Raw genomic sequence first — 18,367 nt, 5'->3', positions numbered from 1 at the left:
AACCATATTTAATATATAGTTATATATATATAGTATATAGTACAGTCATATGTATATCTTTTTATTTTCTCAGGGTTTTTTTCATTGGTTTTCTTGAAGTGACAAAATACAAAGCCCCTAAATAATAATAATAATAATAATAAACAGACTTTTGCATGCACACAGAAAACTTTTTTGTGCCCTCGAGAAACTATTCACATGGGAATTTTTAGCATGCTTACACATTACAATTTTTAGTTTTATATACAGTAACCTGTTTCCTTTGTGCATCCCTGCCATCTTACTATGAATAAAACAACAGCATGAATGCACATGAATTAATAGAGATCTACTTGCTCAAAATTGGGCTTTCCTATGGTAGTCCCTCTAATATCAAGGCGTAATTTCCAATTTAGCACATCCTCTGTTGCGGTGGAGAAACCATGGCATGAAATGGGCTGATGGCATAATACGGCTGTGTGCATTGTCCTATTTACCAATTTCAAGGGTCTATAAAAAAAACTGTTGCTGTAAAAAAAAAAAAAAAAAAAAAAAGTGTTAAAAATTTGGTTTTCATTAAGGCACTGTCATATTTTCAAGGCCATAGGTCTCTTTTACGCACGCTTGGTGGCGGCCAAGAAACCACACCGCGAAATGGGCTGAGGATGCAGTATGTGACTCAGTGTGCATCATTAATGGCTTCTCATGCACACATAAAAGTCTGGATATTTTTCATTTTTTCCAAAAGTCCTTGAGGCTATGAAATACAGTGCTAAAAATATTGTGAGAAGAAGCCAGAATGCTTATAACCTGTATTTTGCATAATGAAGTCCACCTTGAATTCATTCAGTCATGTTTTACAGTCACTAAAGAGGTGCCATGAAAATACACTACTTTATTTTCATTATATTCTTAATTTTCCATAATATAAAATTAAATTGAGGTAAAAGTCTGGAAATGCAAATATTTTTTCCATACTCTGCTTTCTTTTTTCCATACTTTTCAATACTTTTCCAAACTGCATATAACCCTGGAGAGAACTAATTAATAAGTAGTGGGAACGGATGCTTAATTTGTGGCAACGTTAAATCAATTTTTGTAAGTACTGAAGGAAAGTTACATTTATGCATGTTAGAGAATAAGTTGATTATGGCTTTAGTATGCCTTTCTACTCTCTAAGAAGCTGCTCTCGTTGTGTGTGTGAGACCATGCCTGATAAGGTTTAGGGCCGAGGCAACCTTGAAAATAAGTGTTTCTCTGCGTATGCGTTAGTATCTGTCTGTACAGGGAGAAGCGCAGACAGTCCCAGGACAAACGTCCCGCTGCCGATGTCCAGTGTATCAGATGTACATCTTTGGAGAGACGTATGGCATCGTACCTCTGATCACTCGTCACTAAAATAGTCCTCATCAGATGATATGCTTCAAGCTTGCATCCATATGTAGAAACTGTCTAACTTTATCTAGGTTTTAGAACCAATCAGAATTTTGATGACTTATGCATTGATGCAATTAGCACCCTCTGTTAGGGTATAATTGCTGGTGTTTTTGAATTGTAAAGCAGAGCGTCCTACGAACTCCATCGCGAGTGTTAAAGCCGACTTTTACTATTGCTTCAGTAAATTTCTTTAATTAATCGCAATCTGACTCCTGGTCTTTGTTCATCATACAGTACGTCACGAGAGGCTCAGTATGAAACAAAAGATAAAAAAATAAATATTTCACATGCATCTCATTTATACCTTCTCGTCCACTGATATTCCCTCCTCCAGGTTGTTCAGGGCGTTTTCCACACGAGCCAGCCGACCGGACAGCGACAGCAGCAGACTGACCACTTTGTCCAGGTCGCCGACGAACATGCGAAACTTCTCCAGCTCGTTGGGTTTGCAGACAGTCTGTACGGTGGCCTCCACCTCCTCTCCCAGAACGTTATTGTCCTGCATGTCCTCCTGCAGGCTTTCACGCACCTCTCGCAGCACCTGCAGCTTCTTACTTAGGCTGTCTATCAACTCTTGCTGCAGACAGACAGAAATGACAAAGACACACTTAAATAATTTAAAACATATAACTGAGAGATGTATTACAATCCTGACATACATATGTTATTAGTGCAGAGCTGCTTAACAGAATAAATATAATTGTTTTTATACTGAACATATTTATGCAGATGTTTGAAAAATGTTGTAAATAGTGTAAAATGTTCTGCACTCAAAGTGATTCATTTATGTATGAATGACAATTATGCAGATTATTACCAGATCAACTAATCAACTTTTTTTTTCTAAAAGAAAGCAAAAATTATGAACAAAGTGACAAAGTTACAACCAATCAGAACACGTCATTGATGCAAATAACTAATTAGTTATATACTGAATACAACCTGCACTAAAATTTAAATAGTGTAAAATGTTTGTAAAATGATGTAAAATGTTGTAAATAATGAAAAATTTTAATGGTGTAAAATTATTGTAAATGTTTGTAAAATTTTGTAAATAGCATACAATGTTTGTAAATTATAATGCAAAATGTTTTTAAATGTTTGTAAAATTATGTAAAATGTTGTAAATAACGTAAAATGTTTGTATACTGTAAAATGTTTGTACAATATTGTAAATAGTGTGTAAAATGTAAATAACCTAAAGTGTAAATAGTGCAAAATGTTTGTAAATGTTTGTAAAATGAGTGCAGAAATCTGACCTTATTCATTTATGTATCACTGACAAACATGCAGATCATTACCAGATCAAATAATCAGCTATTTTTTTCTGTTCTTGCCGAAAGCAAAAAATATTAACAAATTTGACAAAGTTACAACCAATCAGTTGTCATATGTGGAGCAACCCTTTGGCCGCGCGGGGCTACCAGTACAACACAATAAAAGTAAAAACCAAACAACAAAACGGACATAAACGCTGTACCTTCTTGCTAGACAGGTCATAATCAAGTTCATCCTCTGAATCCTGTTCCTCCATGTGTTCCTGCATGTCCTTCATCTTTATAAGCAGCTCTGCTTTAGGTGCAGATGTGCTATAATAAGACGAACTGCTCACTAATGACACTGATGATGCCAAATTGTCCTCCACCCTGCAGAAATCAAAGAAAAATCCCTATATAAATGCAGTTTAATGATTCTCAAACACGAAACAGAGTCACAGATTTAAAGCCAAATGACAAAACAGAAAATGTCACATTTTCCTCTGGGTTAATCACAAACGAATGTTAAATCATAACCTGGCTCATATTTCACCCAAAATAAAAAATAAATAAGAAATTACACTTTAATGAAGCATATTTTAAATGCACCATGTTTTAGGACCAATCTTGGCTTTTCCTCTCCATTAAGTACATTTGTTACAATAATGCTCATTACCAAAAATGCTAAATAATGTCATTTACATAATGTGAAGACTGGACATGTTTTTGTGAGATTCTCAGGCAGTGTACCTCTGCGGTGTATTTTTGGGGGATGTCTGTTTGGAGGCTGCTTTCCTCCTCTCCAAGAGCTGCTCCCCCTGTGGAAATATTCCCTCCATCAGATCCATGGTTGTCTTCATCTTACTCTGATCCAAGATGTCCACTAGACTCTTGTCCTTCCCCATGATATCTCTGGCCAGCTCTTCTCGTTTCAGGTCCTCCTCTGAGTGTTCGCCCACACCATTGCTCCTTACCCACACTTTATTGTCTTGTACCATCTTGTAAGTCTGATATTCTGCATTTCTACTTGGATCCGGGCGAGTGTAGGCAATAAACGGCGACTTAGATTGCTCTGGAGAATCTAGGTTTTTTAGTTGGCCAGTTTTAGGAACCTCAGAGCCTCCAGATGATTCACCATGTGGCAGATAGTTTCGGTTTTCTCTCTCTGAACTGTTTTCTGTACAGACGATCTGTATTGGGACCTTCCGCCCAGCAGTGTTTGGCTCTGATGTTTCCTCCATCGTATTACTGCAATAGGGAACAAAAATGGGCAACAATTATCATCTTAAAATTTGTAAATATAGGTTGATTAATCGTCCACAGCTTATTATGGGCTTTCGCACCGCGTAGTTCTAGAAACTAGCCAGCAGGGTGGTTCCTAGAGAACCAATTTCTCCCTCGGGCCGTTTTCCTGGTTGCATTTGACAGGAACTCTAAAATGGCCAACACTTCTTCATTTACAAACGTCAACAACCGATGAATGGAGCACGCCGTGATCGCAGCTGTTTTTGTTGTGTGTCGTGGGTTTCATGATAATGGAGATGGAAGGTAAATGCACAATTTATGCAATTGAAAGAGTAAAAAATTGGGCTAAGAGACAAAGTCTCCTATGATAACTTGCAGTGTTAAGGTCCTTGTACACTGAGTCCGAAATTTTCGTATGCATTTTTCTGTATTCATCATCCTAAAAATTAAAAAAAGCAGCAGGATTATCACGGGCGATTCAAAGTTGTCAGATGTCAGTGGCTCAGTTTGATGCTTTGCTAGCAACACTAGAGCCACAAATGAGAAATTTCAGACGAAAAATTCAGACTGAGTGTGCAATGGCCTTTACACATCATCGAGGCTAAGAAAAGAACACAATGCTGCAGACAACAGGTAAATGCAGTTATTGCAGTTTTCCATGTTTGTGGAGTAAATATTTTTTTAAATGCTGGGTAGCCGGTGTTTTGTATGCGTTTAGCCAATCAGCGTACACTTACGTAACTGATAGTTCCTATAGAACTGTTTTAGACACTACTCTGAAGTAGGAGCTAATTTGGTTCCTCCAAACGGAGTTCCTAGAACTAAAACCGTTCCTGTGGTGCGAATATGCCAAAAAGCGGGAACTTCCGGTAATAGTTCTCGGAATTATGAAAAGGTTCCTCTGGTACGAAAGCCCCTATTGTCTTATAAGTATCAAAAACTCTACTTGCCTGCATGGAACCTTTTTCTGCACAGTTGCAGGTGGTTCATCTGTGAGCCTCTGAGGAGAGAACTGAGGAGATGGAGAACGTGTTCTGCTAGCTGAGGTTACCGTCAGGTCAATGTTCTGCTTGGGAGAAATGGAGGAATGGCCTAAAAGATATAGAGTGTGTGATAACATCCCCTCAGTGTCTGATCTCTGATTGTCCTCTGGTGAAGCGGTTGGGCTTTTGTCTCTCTCCAGATGTTCTGAAGGACATGGTCCTTGAGTTGGCTCAGGTGAAGAGGTCTGAATCCAAACTTCCTGGGAGGCTGTGAAAGGGCATGTAGTTTCCGGCTGTTTGGGTTGGGTAGACCTCTGTGGTTCAGGACTTTTGTTTTTAGGAAACAGCTGCTCTGACATTGGAACCTGGAGATGGTGTGAGAAGAATGGTGGAGAATGCTTGGCATCAAGTCTGGGTTTCTGGTTGGAGGAAGAAGGCGTCACATCACTTTCCAGAACGTTCAGTGTGATGGATTTTAGAGGCTCAGAGATGTTCAGTAGACCCTGCTCTCTTTCGGATACACTGTGATGTTAAAATTACAATAAAACACACTAATTTTCAGTCTGTACATTAGAAAATCACTGAAAATATAATCATTTCAGATTTCTCATAAAGACAAGAAATCCTAACCTAGAGATATGGGTCTCCTTGGGTTCAGGCGGAGATTCAACAGGAGACTTTCTGGGTGGCAGAGGGATTTTCTGAAACAAATGTGGATCCGTTTACACAGATGCCAAAGATTCTTCTACCTGAAGGACAAACTAGCCCTTCTTAAAGATCATATCACCCATCTTGATCCACTGTGCCAGCAGCAAACTCTATATGACTATTACCACACAATACAACCTCTCAAACATCTGCTTCTGCAGAGAAAACATGGTGCATCTAATGAAATGTAGACCATGTTCAATTAACAACTTTATGAAAAGACCACCAAAGACATTTTCAGTATCATGACAAAACAAAGAATCTTCTTACCTGTCCGTAGAAGTCAGCAGAAGGTGAGGAACGGGATCTTTCATGAACACACACTGTGATGTTTGATTCCTCCAAGCCTGAGTCCAGGATGTTTTCAGCTGAACGATATCTGCCTGTTGTTCTTCTTTCCACTGGCTTCTTCTGCATGTTCCATGTAGCTTCATATTCTGCAAATGTACCGAGCCGTTGTTGCTCTTCTGTATTAAGGTCAGCATGACTTGATTTACTCTGTTTTAAGGGAGACTGACGGATGCTTTCACTGTTTCCAGTTAATCTAGTCTTTCTCTTACTGTGGTCTTCAGTGGGACTTAGCAGGGTTTGCTTTGCAATGGGCTTTTGGAGAACCGGTTTGCAGGAACCTTGGAAGAACTTATATCGGTCCACAAAGGACTCAGCTGCCTTATCCTCAACTCCTACTTCATTGATCTTGTCCGGTTCAGAGAAGGAATGTATCTTTTTATCCATGGGAAACCTTTTACGCCCTCCAATGCGGGTGACTTGCCCTTGAACAGGCCCAGGTTTTTTGTGAAGTTGACCCGGCGCAACTTCGTTCCCAGGAAGCTCCAGATCCCTCCTCATAAAGGATGTGGCCTTCAGAACTTTGGCTTGGGCTTCCTTCAGATGATCCTTGTAAGTGTTGGTGAAGGAACCATCAGATGATGATGTGGAGGTCTCATTGGACTTCCAGATGTCAGAGTCCTCCTCAACTTCACTTGAGCAGGTCAAGGTAGCGGCACTTCTGCTTTTCTGAAGCTGGGCCCTCTTCTGTTGGATCTCGTTGCGCAGAGTCGTGGCATAGCGGTCACTCCGTCTTCCCTGTTTGCTACCGATGGCATCAGTTGATTCTTGACCTTCTCCTTTGGCTGTTACTGATTTTTCTGCCATCTTCTTGCTCTCCTGGGCCAAGGAGTGCAACATGGGTGTCTTGTGTGGACAGATCTTGTGATCCTGCTTGCTGATCCATGGATTGTCCTGGTGGTAAGTGGACACAGAGTTCTTCTGCTCCGTCTGGTGATTTGGTACATGCCTGGAAGGCTGCGGCTTAACTCCATCTTTCTTCTTTGGAGTCTCTCTTTCCGTGGAGCTGGACTTTGAAATCAGAAGGTTTGGTACAGGGAACGTGACTTGAGATAAAGGAGGACTGATGGCCTGTTTGCTGTAACCATTGGAGCTCTTGTTCTCAGGTACACTGAGGTACGGCTGGGTATACTTTGTCTTTACAACCTTTTGAGAACCAACAAAGGTTCTGTTTGAGGCACCTTGGGTGGTTCCTGTTTCAGACCTCCGTTCATCTCCCATCCAACCCTGTGGAGGTGATTCCAAGGATGGCTGCTGGGCAGTGATGCAGTAGTAACGGAAATGAGCCTGGCCCTCATGGTTAGGGTCAAAGGCCATGGAGGTTCGGGTTTGGTTTCGACTGCCGGTGTTGGTGGGCAAATCTTGAAGACTTCGGTAGTATTTCCCAACACTTTGGGTCTTTGGTGAACTTGCAGAGTTGGGGTACGCAGAAAAGGTACTGTCATCGCTGTGCTGTCTCTGATGCTGAAGTTCATATGTAAACGGGTTCTGGCCTTGTCTAACATCAGTGCTTGACTTGGAAAAGAGTTTGGTAGGGTTTACCTGATTAGGGTAGTCCTCAACCGGAAGATACGGCTGAAGAAAGTCCTTTTTTAGAGGTGGATTGTAGCTGTGTCTCGCTTCATGCCTGTCCAACTGTCGATCCACAGCTCTGCAGTGAGGTTTCTGTGGTGGATAAACAGAAAGTCCTTCTGGGAACGATCCCACCAAGCTCTTCTCATGAACTCTGGTGGCAGTGAAACTATCACTACGCAACGGTGGAGAAGGAGCTTGAGTAGTGGAAATCTTGTTCTCAGGGATATGCCACACAGGTCTATGGTTGGATCTCCCATTGGAGGAGAATTTGGAGCTAGCTTGCTCTTCCATGCTGGGACTCACTCGTCCACCACTGCCAATTGGGGTCTGTAAGTATCTATTGGGAACTCCTAAATCACTGGGAATGCCTCTATAAAACATCCCTTCTGTGCTAGCGACAACCCGAGGTGCACTATGGTCAGTAGAAGGTTTGAAATTGTTTGCTGATGGATTGCTGATGGCACTCTCAAGCACTGGGTGATCTGCTCCACCACTGGGTTTGCTCAATAAAGGCTGCTCTTTTGAGAAAGCGTGAGATGAGGGCGTTACACTTTCCATATTTCCCACAGAGCTGAACTGGCAGGATACTCGTCGCAGATTGGTCTGTCCCCAACAGCTGGTGAAGTCTTTTGAGGGTGACCTGGTATGAAACAAAGCAAATTAATGATGTTGATTGGAGTGCAATTTATATCAATTACATATAAACCCTCAGAATCTCACCCTGCATCATATTTTGTCTGCCAGGTGGGGTCAGCTACAGGGTTAGGTTCAGATTTGGGGGTGTCGATGGTGGGATTATCTGTGGATTTTGCGGAGAGCCATGAATGGGGTCTACATGACGATTCATTCCTCCTGAAATAAAAATAGAAAACTTTACTAATGAAAATCAATTTTAGCTTTAAATTAGAGCTTTGTGAAACTTCTAGACTACTCTTCCAGTTTAGTCTTATTCTATTGGTCTTAACTCCTATGTATATCTGCACTATTCATGTATGTTTGCACTATGTCTGTACTTCTGCACTGGAAGCTCCTGTCGCCAAGTCAAATTCCTTGTGTGTGTAAACATACTTGGTTATAAAGCTCTTACTGTCTTCTGACTTCTAGAAATTGCAACAATACTTTGTGTGTCAATTATACAAGTGGTTAAAAATAAGGACAAATAAACATTTGAAATAGATAAATAGAAATAAATCATATTACCATTTACTAGATAAATACATTTAAATCTACATATGATAAATAAACATGATGAATACAGAATTTTACCATATTAAATAGCAGCTCTATGTCTAAAAGGCCTGTTGGATTAAATTTGTATGAATTATTAAAGAATAAAATGCAAAAACTTTATTTCAAATTAAAAATGAATACTACTAAGTTAGATAAGCTAAGTTAATTATATTCAGAATATCATTTTATTTTAAATATCATGAATAGTGAATAATATAATGCAGTCCTTTTGTAGAATGTAAATTTGATGATAATCATTCATTTAGCAGCAAGTGACATACCCTTTGAAGCGGTTTTTCCTGAAATGCATGTGAGGTGGAAAAGGAGGGGGAAATCAGATCAACACAATAAACACAAGCAGAATATTAGTTTATTTTTGACATATGATCAACACACATCAACAAGAGAGCAGGAAACACTGAAGATGCTGCACTGACGCTCACAGGTTCAACAGAAGCCAGTGAAAATGACACATGATAATCAGTTTAAGCATATAATCCCCATCTCGCACGTGAACAGCACAGCTACAGCTAAGACGGCACATGGCAAAGGATGTGATACTCGGGGTCTGGCCGGGACGGACCGGCTAATGGGTGATCACTACAGGGTCATGCAGGGCTGGGGTCACGAGACAGAGGCCAACAGCTGCACTATACCTCATTGAACTTCTCAAAATCTTGGTGAGAAAGTTCCTGGCCACATGTACTTCACTTTCTGCAGGCATTGTTTGCATTACAATATCCACCATTTTAATTTTCCTGAGCAACAAGAAGAAAACAATATATATAGAACAACTGAAGAATAAAAGATTATGAATTGTTGTACAATAAATATTAATGTTTGCCAAACAAGTAAATGAATAAAATGTAATTAAATAATATACTATAAAATAAAGAATAAACGCGTCTGCTAAATGCATGAGATAATATAATAAATATAATGTGGTATATAAAAATATATGTGCAGTGACTCAATTTGTTTTATATATACACACACACACACATATATATATATATATATATATATATATATATATATATATAAATTGGTCATTCATTTTTGTAAAAAAAATAAATTAATAAAGACAATAAATTAATCATAGAAATAATATCAAAATACTGTATTACAGATTATACAGTATTAGCCTCGTCTACTGCACTATTCATATTGTGATGAAAGTGTACCATCATCACTTCTACTGTGTTTATAACATAAAACAAGCACGCTTCACTAATTCATTTCCAGTCTGCTTGGGGTAACTGGGGTAAAGCTTGTTTCCGGATGGACAGAAGCCACCATATGCTGACCAACAGAGGAGCGACCGCATGTGATCAATGGGAGCTTACAGTCTTTTAATCTGTCACAAAGGAAGATGAGCAGCTACACATTCTTCTCCATCTGTTGTCTGTCTGAGAGAACAATCATCACGTCAGTTCAGAATAATGACCTATAGAAGTCAGATCAAGACTTGTGTGGGAGCAGGGTTATAGTTAACTAAAATTAAAACTGAGACTAACTTTAAACCCATTTTAAAAAGTTACTTAAACATTAACTGAAATAAAATACAGTATTACAAAAAAATGATTTCAGATACTAATTTCCTAAAATTAAAATTGAAAACGGATTAAAAATATTAATTGTTAGTTGAATTTTTTATTTTTTTTTTCAACCAATTTTAATTTAGTTTAACTTGGTGTACTTAACTAAAACTAAAGTAAAAAATTATTTACAAAAACTATATAGACATCAGTATATATACACTACTAAAAATGACAAAAACAACAAAATTACTAAACTTTAAAATTAAAATAAAAACAGAACATATACAACTAAAGTAAAAATATATTTAAAAAAACTATATAAACTACTAAAACTAATGGTATCTAAATGATACTAAAATGTAACAAATGTTGCACTAATCCTATATTATGTATTATGTTATGTAAAAATATTCAGTATTGATGTAGTTTATGTAATCAGGTGAAGATGGCAGTGACTCTTTCAGGTCTAGATCTAAACTTGAGTCTTTTGGGTGTAAGTCACTGCACAAATGCAAATAGCCAATGCAGAAAATGTCAGGTAGACAGAAAAAGCACTTTTTTAAAAACACACATGCATTTTAACTTGAACTCACTTTTACATCATATGCAGGATTGTTTTTGTAGAGCAAAATAGAGAAATGCATGACAACAAACACTGCAAATAATGAACAAAACATTAATATTCTGAAGAATATGGTCAAACTTACCAAGTTTCTTCACTGTAAACCTGGTTTAAAGTGTGAAAAAAGTAGTTTTAATTAACGTCTTGAACGCACTAACTTTCCTCGGCTGCTTATTTTTCCAGCCGTCATATTCCTCTGATTTAAAAGACGTGGACTCAAACGAACCTCTAGAAATCTCAAGGCATGTGGAAAGACCTGCACTTGTAGGTTGTATTACAACCTAATGTAGGTTAAACGTCCGGCCTTTAACCCACATATACGCTCGTCCCATGCAGTCAACAGCAGATTTCCTTAAGAGATTATAGACGTCTTAAACAGGGAGGAGTGAGGAGTATTATAGTAGCACGCTCCCAAATCTGCTGATCTGATTGGCTGAAGGTCTGTCACACATCATGAGCGCATGAAAGCAGAACTAAGAACAAATAAGCTGAAATATAGACAAATAAACATGAAAAATAAATAAATAGCAATAAGTAAAAAACATTATAGACGAGTAATAAATAAATAAAAAATATATTAATTAATAAATAACTAAAATAATAAATGTAAATAAACATTTAAAATAGAGTCATAAATAAACACATACATATTAACAATAAATAAACAAGCAAATATAAATAAAAATGTAAAAAGTAAACATTTAAAATAGATAAATTAACAACAAATAAATAAAAGATAAATATTAATAATTTATAAATAATATAATAATGAATCAAATGTAAATCTACTTAAGGATAAAAAAATAAACTAGATAATCAGTAATAATAGATCATATAATAAATTTGTATATATATATAAAAAATATATAATAAAATATAATATAAATAAATAATATATCAAGTAACCGTACTGTCTAAATGGCCTGTTGGGTTTTACGCCACCATATTCAGAGGTGAAAAATACATATTTTTATTAATTTAATAAAGAATAAAATTCTAATTTTTATTTCTTTGAAATAAAACATATGCTAATAATTGAGTTAAAGGGGTTAAGAAAACATTCAAAACTTCATCGTTATTATTTTTCAACACTCCACTCAAATTATATTGGTAAAATATGCTATTAAAAATTTATTAAATAAATGTGAAATTAAATTAAAATGCAAAAGAGGTGCTGTTCAACTCCATTGTACTCGTGTATAAATGTGATCTGCGATTTTCTACAAAATCTGATTTTGACGAAGCCCCGACAATCAGTATTTCTGAGCGACAAACACAGCATTTATTGAAGAAACTGAAAAAAGTGATTTGCCAAACACTATCAAAACATCTCAGCTGGTGAATCAGGGTGTTAATAAAGCACTGGCTGAATCCTCGTTAGCTGAGTCAGAGTGACGATCAGGACTGAAGCCAGACAATAGAAACGCATGATAATCAGCAGCGGGATTACTCCTCATCCAGACACACAGAGCCCAACACACAATACACTCGCATTTCAACGCTGTAAAAATCACCACTTTAACAGGAAGAGACTGTCAATGCAACAGTAAGAGGTTAATAGTACAGTGACACTCTGTATTAGACCTAATGGGACATTTCATGTAATTTTACTGTAAAATATACAGTTTTTCGAAGTGAAAAACAAGTCATCTTATAATTTACAGTGAAAAAATGTCAATTGACAATTCCTTGCATGACCCTTTACATTTGATGTTTTTTCATTATTATCAGTTTTGCAAATGAGGGTTTTGTGTTACATCTTATGCTGTTAAATGTGTTTCCATGATGGAGATTTGTATGCATCTTTTGTCTATTAGTATTCTCCTCAGCTGAACTTGATTCATCATGCGGTTTCTCTTTACTGCCTGTGCTTTATGGTGGTTGTCAGTATATTATAAAGGAAAACACAGTCATATTAGCATTATTTCAGTTAAGGAAATACACATATTTACTGTAAATTTAAGCTCAATCTATAAAACTTAAAATCCTAACATAGAAAATATTTGTAGTTTCTGTTAATAAAACAAAGATTGGAGTACATTTGAAAATAAATGTAAAATATTTCTACTTTCATGTGTGCTACTTGCCACTTTGTATTTCTTTGTGAAATTTACTTGCAATCTATGAGTGAAAACTGTTTCTACATCAATTTTTATTCCACACAGCTGCCATTTTTACCATAAATTTCATCGTTTGTTTGTGTGAATTGTGGGGACTTTCCATAGACTTCTATTACTTTTATACTGACCAAATGATATTTTCTATCCCCTAACCCTAAACCTACCCCTTACAGAAAACCTGTTTCATTGTACATGTGTTCACCAAACCCATCTTGAGTGTTTGCTGCTAAAAAGCTCATTTTTTAGTTTCATCTGACCATAGAAGCCAGTCCCATTTGAAGATCCAGTCTTGTCTGATAACTGAATATACTGGAGATTGTTTTTGGATGAGCTAGGAGAAATCTGACCAGTGCATGAAAAAAACAATGATTTTGTCTGTAGTTTCTTGCCTAAAGTCTCTGCAAAATTCATCTAGTTGTGAACTCAAAGATTATTTATCCCCAAATGATCTGAGCTGCTCTCCACAAGAATTGTAAAGCTCTGCTTTTACTGTCAACTACTTTGTCTTTCTAATTATTTTCTGAGGCAAAACTGAGCATAAATAAAACATTAACACCTTTAAGCTTCCTGAGTTGTGAAAGAGAAGCATACAAGCAATTATATTCCAGCTTTTCTAACCAACTCCTGAATCATTCTGAGGACAAAACCAAACCTCCACCTCTCCAATCGACAGGCCGTACGAGATCAGCTCCAGCGGTTTCTCTAAATACGGCAGCGTCTCAAATCAGCAGCTCATGATGTAACAGGTGTCCACGAGACCACAAACACATCTAGTCCAGGGTTAATTATAGTCCACTACAACTAAAACCATCAAAACACTTGTTTCCTACTTAAAATTAAATAAACTAAAATAAGGTTGAAATATATTTTTTAATAAATAAATAATAAAAATAACAAAAATGCAACAAAATTCCTCAAATTGTCACTACAGTAAAAATAAAAATGGTAAATCTAAAAATAAAAACTAATAGCATTGGTCTAATCTGTATAATATCATTCTGACATATTATTTTCTGCCATATTCTCAGGTCTCTTATGAACTCATATTTAAATAAAGATTAAGCTGCAATTATTATAAATAAAATTAACACTGTACATTTGTGTGCATATAAAATAAAATTACTTAAATGTGTAAATAATTCTTGATTTGGGGCATCACAAGACTTTTATATTATAACAAAATTATTATTTGTTATTTATTATACCTAAAACTAAAAATATTAAAAAAAAAACATTTGCTACTTGAAATAAATTAAAACTGATTTTTAAAGCAAAGCTAGTTACCAAAGCATATATACACACACACACACACACACACACACACACACACATTACTACAACTTTAAAATTAAAGTGACAACAGAAAATATAGAAATTATGTCTAATTCAAAATATTAATTAAAAGTATCTTAAATGATACTCAAATGAAACTGGTCATCACCACATAAATTATATTTTATACAATTTTAAGTGATTTTATTAACAAATCAACTGGAAGTATCTGGGTATCATAAATGTAAATCTGCATACATAAACTACAAAGCAAATACACACAAAGTACAGGTAAAGGTGTGTAAAATGACTTCGAGAGCTTAAAGAGCAGATACCTGTTGATGTGAATCTAGCGTATCAGAGTTTGCGTCTCCATAATAGAGTTCAGCCTCGTTCATTTGCTTATGAGCCCAGACACCAGCAGCAAAACAATGAGCTCACGGCCAGCAGCCAATCACAGCGCAGAATAAACTCACCTAGCCAACAGACTCATCCATTTCTCTAAGCAGAGGGGGAGATTATAGTAAAACACACAGACATCACGATTAAATATATCTGACCTGGAAGTCAGCAGTCTCATATGCACAACATCTCCAGAATTAAAGTATGCTAATATTATCTTATCTGGCTGTGTGTAAATGTGTCTGTTGTTTTCCTCCTGGTAAATCTTTGCTGTGAGTAATTGGATTCAGGGTTCAGGTCAGCATCGACTTAGATCACATGAGCTGGACGGGACTCTGTTACTGTAGTATTCATCAAATTGATTTGAGTTTTATGTTTTATCATATGCTTGATGACTTTTGCATTTCTGTACATAATTCATTCATCCACTTTAAAAAGTTTGATAAAGTCACTACCATCCTAACACTGTGTTGAGTATCTAAGTTTAATCCAGTCTGATGTCCATAAAAACATCCGATGACCGGTGCTATAAAGACAGAATAAAAAATGTGTCACAAATACAGGAAATTGGAGAATTTAATTATTATTATAATTTATTTTTTTTTTTTTATGAAACTAGCAAGTATTTTTTGCAAACTTTCAGTATCTATGTACATTTCAGTAGTATTATAAAAGATCTTGGACATTTAAGTAACATAAATATTTCATTGCATTAATTAATGCAACATATTAAACAAATGTCATTTGTTTTAAAGAAGAATGCACAGACACTTCATATTTTTGTTTTGTCTGTAAAGTGTTTGTTGAAAATGAAGACAAAAAGTTGTTTGTGACAGATGGCAAGGTTGTTAGAGTTAACTAAAAATAAAACCATAAAAACATTTTTATTCATTTAAATAAATGCTAACTGAAATTAAATAAGATATAATTTCAACTATTCGCTGAATACACATTTCTTATTTTTATTTAGTTTCACTTGAATTAAAAGTAATAAAACTATACAGACATATTGAAAACAGAAATAAATAAACTTGATGCACTAAAATAAATCTAAAAATAATAAAAATACAAATGTGACCCTGGACCACAAAACCAGTCTTAAGTGTCAATTTTCCAAAATTGAGATTTATATATCATCTGAATAAACATAGCTGAATAAATAATCTTTCCATTGATGTATGGTTTAAGATCGGACAATATTTGGCTGAGATACAACTATTAGAAAATCTGGAATCTGAGGGAGCAAAATATCTAAATATTGAGAAAATCCCCTTTAAAGTTGTTCAAATGAAGTTCTTAGCAATGCATATTACTAATCAATAATGAAGTTTTGATATATTTATGGTAAGAAATTAACAAAATATCTACATGGAACATGATATTTACTTAATATCCTAATGATTTTTGTCATAAAAGAAAAATCGATAATTTGGACCCATACAATGTATTTTTGGCTATTGATATAAATATACCCCAGCGACTTAAGACTGCTTTTGTGGCCCAGGGTCACAAATTATATAGACATTTTAAAAAATAAAAATGATAAAAACAGCAAAATTAGTAAAACTTAAGTCACCTTTATTTATATAGCGCTTTTAACAATACAATACAAAATTAAAATAAAAACTAGTTTAAAACATTAATAAAATCTATAATAGTATATAAATGATACTAAAACATGACAGATATAATGATAATAATGTAAAACTATTTGTGCACAGATAATAAAACATGATCTGATGCAACAAATTTCAGATATTTAAAGTGTTTAAATTAAAGCATTGTCTGTATTTCTCAAAGTCACTTTTAAACTTAATGGTTTAAAAGACACCTGCAGATTTCACCAGCACCACTAGATGGCCCTGTAGGACCATGTTATGGGGCATTTGTGTCTGTCCTGTCAAAAGAAATGTAATGCTGACCAATATCTGATGTGTTTGTGTACAATATGCATGAATGAAACTGACCAAATAAAGCTGCTCTAGGACATTAGAAACAACAGAAATTGAACCGAGTGGTTCTCAGTTCTGTAGAACTGCACATTTTGGGGAAAGATGCATTACACAAAATTCTTCTTAAAGGATTAGTTCACTCCTGAATAAAAATTTCCTGATAATTTATTCACCCCCATGTCATCCAAAATGTCTTTCTTTCTTAATGGGGTCTCTGTTTAAAGTCAATGGCATGAAGGGAGGCGAGCCTCTGCTGTAACTTTACCTGCGGGGGTCGCTGTTGGTCAGTGTTACTTTATAAAAACTAACAACTTTTATACTCATATGTGTCATATTTAGTCATATTTTTGTTGTTTTAGTTTTGTAATATCGATTATTTTCTCATCAAATTTTGTTGGAGGAGACACGGCCTACCTTTCTTACTCTGAGGAAATGAGTTCATTAACTCATCAGACCTCCACCATCAGTAGCTATGTTTCCATCCACCTATTTTTATGTGCATTTTGGAATAAAATAAAATAAAAACGCTGGACAGAAAAGCGAGGAGCAGGAGCCCACCAGCAGTTTGAGAGCAAACATGACCCAAAGGCCCCAGACCCGCAATATAAAGCCTGGCGGGGCCGTGACGACAGACAATGGCCGGCCCTTGGGCCTCTTTAGTGTGACGGCATGAAGCAGCAAACAATCATGATGCTACTGTTGTTCCATTCTGTCAAATAATGGTGTCAGCGACTCACAAACGTCACGGTGATTCTGCTGTAACGCCTGTAAACACAGACTGACGCTTCAATCTCCAGCACAATAGAGAGCGAGAGCTGCAGCGGAGCTCAGAGGGCGGGATTCTGCTGCTTTTCTGTGCCACATTTACTTCATTTACATCATGCTTAAGTTTCACCCAAACACAACATACAAACGGAGTACAACAATCTTAATGTGACAAATACAAATCAAAACAAATCTGAGCAGTTAAAAAAAAAAAAAAAAAAAGAGTGGTTGGCCAAGGTGTTGCTATGCAGTTGCAAGAATGCTCAGGGTGGTTGCCAGGGTGTTACTATGCAGTGGACTTGTGTGGCCAGGGTAGACATTGCTATGCAATTGCTAGGATGTTTCGGGTGGTTGCTAGTGTGTTGCTGTGCAGTTACTAGGGAGTTCATAGTGGTTGCCAGGGTGTTGCTATGCAGTTACTAGGGAGTTCTTAGTGGTTGCCAGGGTGTTGCTATGCAGTTGCCAGGGTGTTTATATGCCATCTCTAGGGTGTTTTTATCCTGTCTGAGGTGCAGAAAGCCTATATTCAAATTTCTGTAATATTTTGGTCTAAACTGGCAAAAGAATATTATTAATAATATCATAAACAGACTGAAATCTTGTTTGAAACTTTTTTTTACACCAGGTTAAGTAGTAAAATCAGGCATAAATTTTGTCCTTGAAGAGAATAAAAATGTAACTACCATATTAATCAGACCCATTGCTGACTAAAGCACTCAAATCAGATATAGCCTAACACCTAGCAAAATCTCTGCGCGGTTGTGTAATATTCACAGTGTGAGTGTCATTTCCAGACAGTTATAGAGTGAAGCTACATCTTCCGTCAGACGCTGAGGAGAAACTCGACACTGCGTGACCCAGCCCATCATTGTGGCTCCATCTGAACACAGAGCACATATTATGGTCTGGCAAACGTATCAACAATGAAGCCT

The 18,367-nt window shown here is 36.3% G+C and overlaps 1 protein-coding gene across 1 annotated transcript in view; it reads right to left on the bottom strand.

The window, feature by feature from the left end:
* Window positions 1-18,367, bottom strand: part of LOC306857104 (protein Shroom2-like) — a 28,177-nt gene that overhangs the window by 3,218 nt on the left and 6,592 nt on the right. The window contains exons 3-9 of the mRNA XM_079396798.1: window positions 8,252-8,383; window positions 5,879-8,171; window positions 5,531-5,601; window positions 4,868-5,422; window positions 3,423-3,920; window positions 2,897-3,062; window positions 1,721-1,993 (exon numbers count right to left, since the gene is read on the bottom strand). Coding sequence (XP_079252924.1) covers window positions 1,721-1,993; window positions 2,897-3,062; window positions 3,423-3,920; window positions 4,868-5,422; window positions 5,531-5,601; window positions 5,879-8,171; window positions 8,252-8,383 — 3,988 coding nt within the window. The remainder of the gene's footprint in view (window positions 1-1,720; window positions 1,994-2,896; window positions 3,063-3,422; window positions 3,921-4,867; window positions 5,423-5,530; window positions 5,602-5,878; window positions 8,172-8,251; window positions 8,384-18,367) is intronic.

Source organism: Barbus barbus (assembly GCF_936440315.1).
Source record: "Barbus barbus genome assembly, chromosome: 37".
Classification (NCBI taxonomy): Eukaryota; Metazoa; Chordata; class Actinopteri; order Cypriniformes; family Cyprinidae; genus Barbus; species Barbus barbus.
The sequence above is the reverse complement of the archived record's forward strand: the minus strand, read 5'-3'. Positions and strand labels throughout refer to the sequence as shown.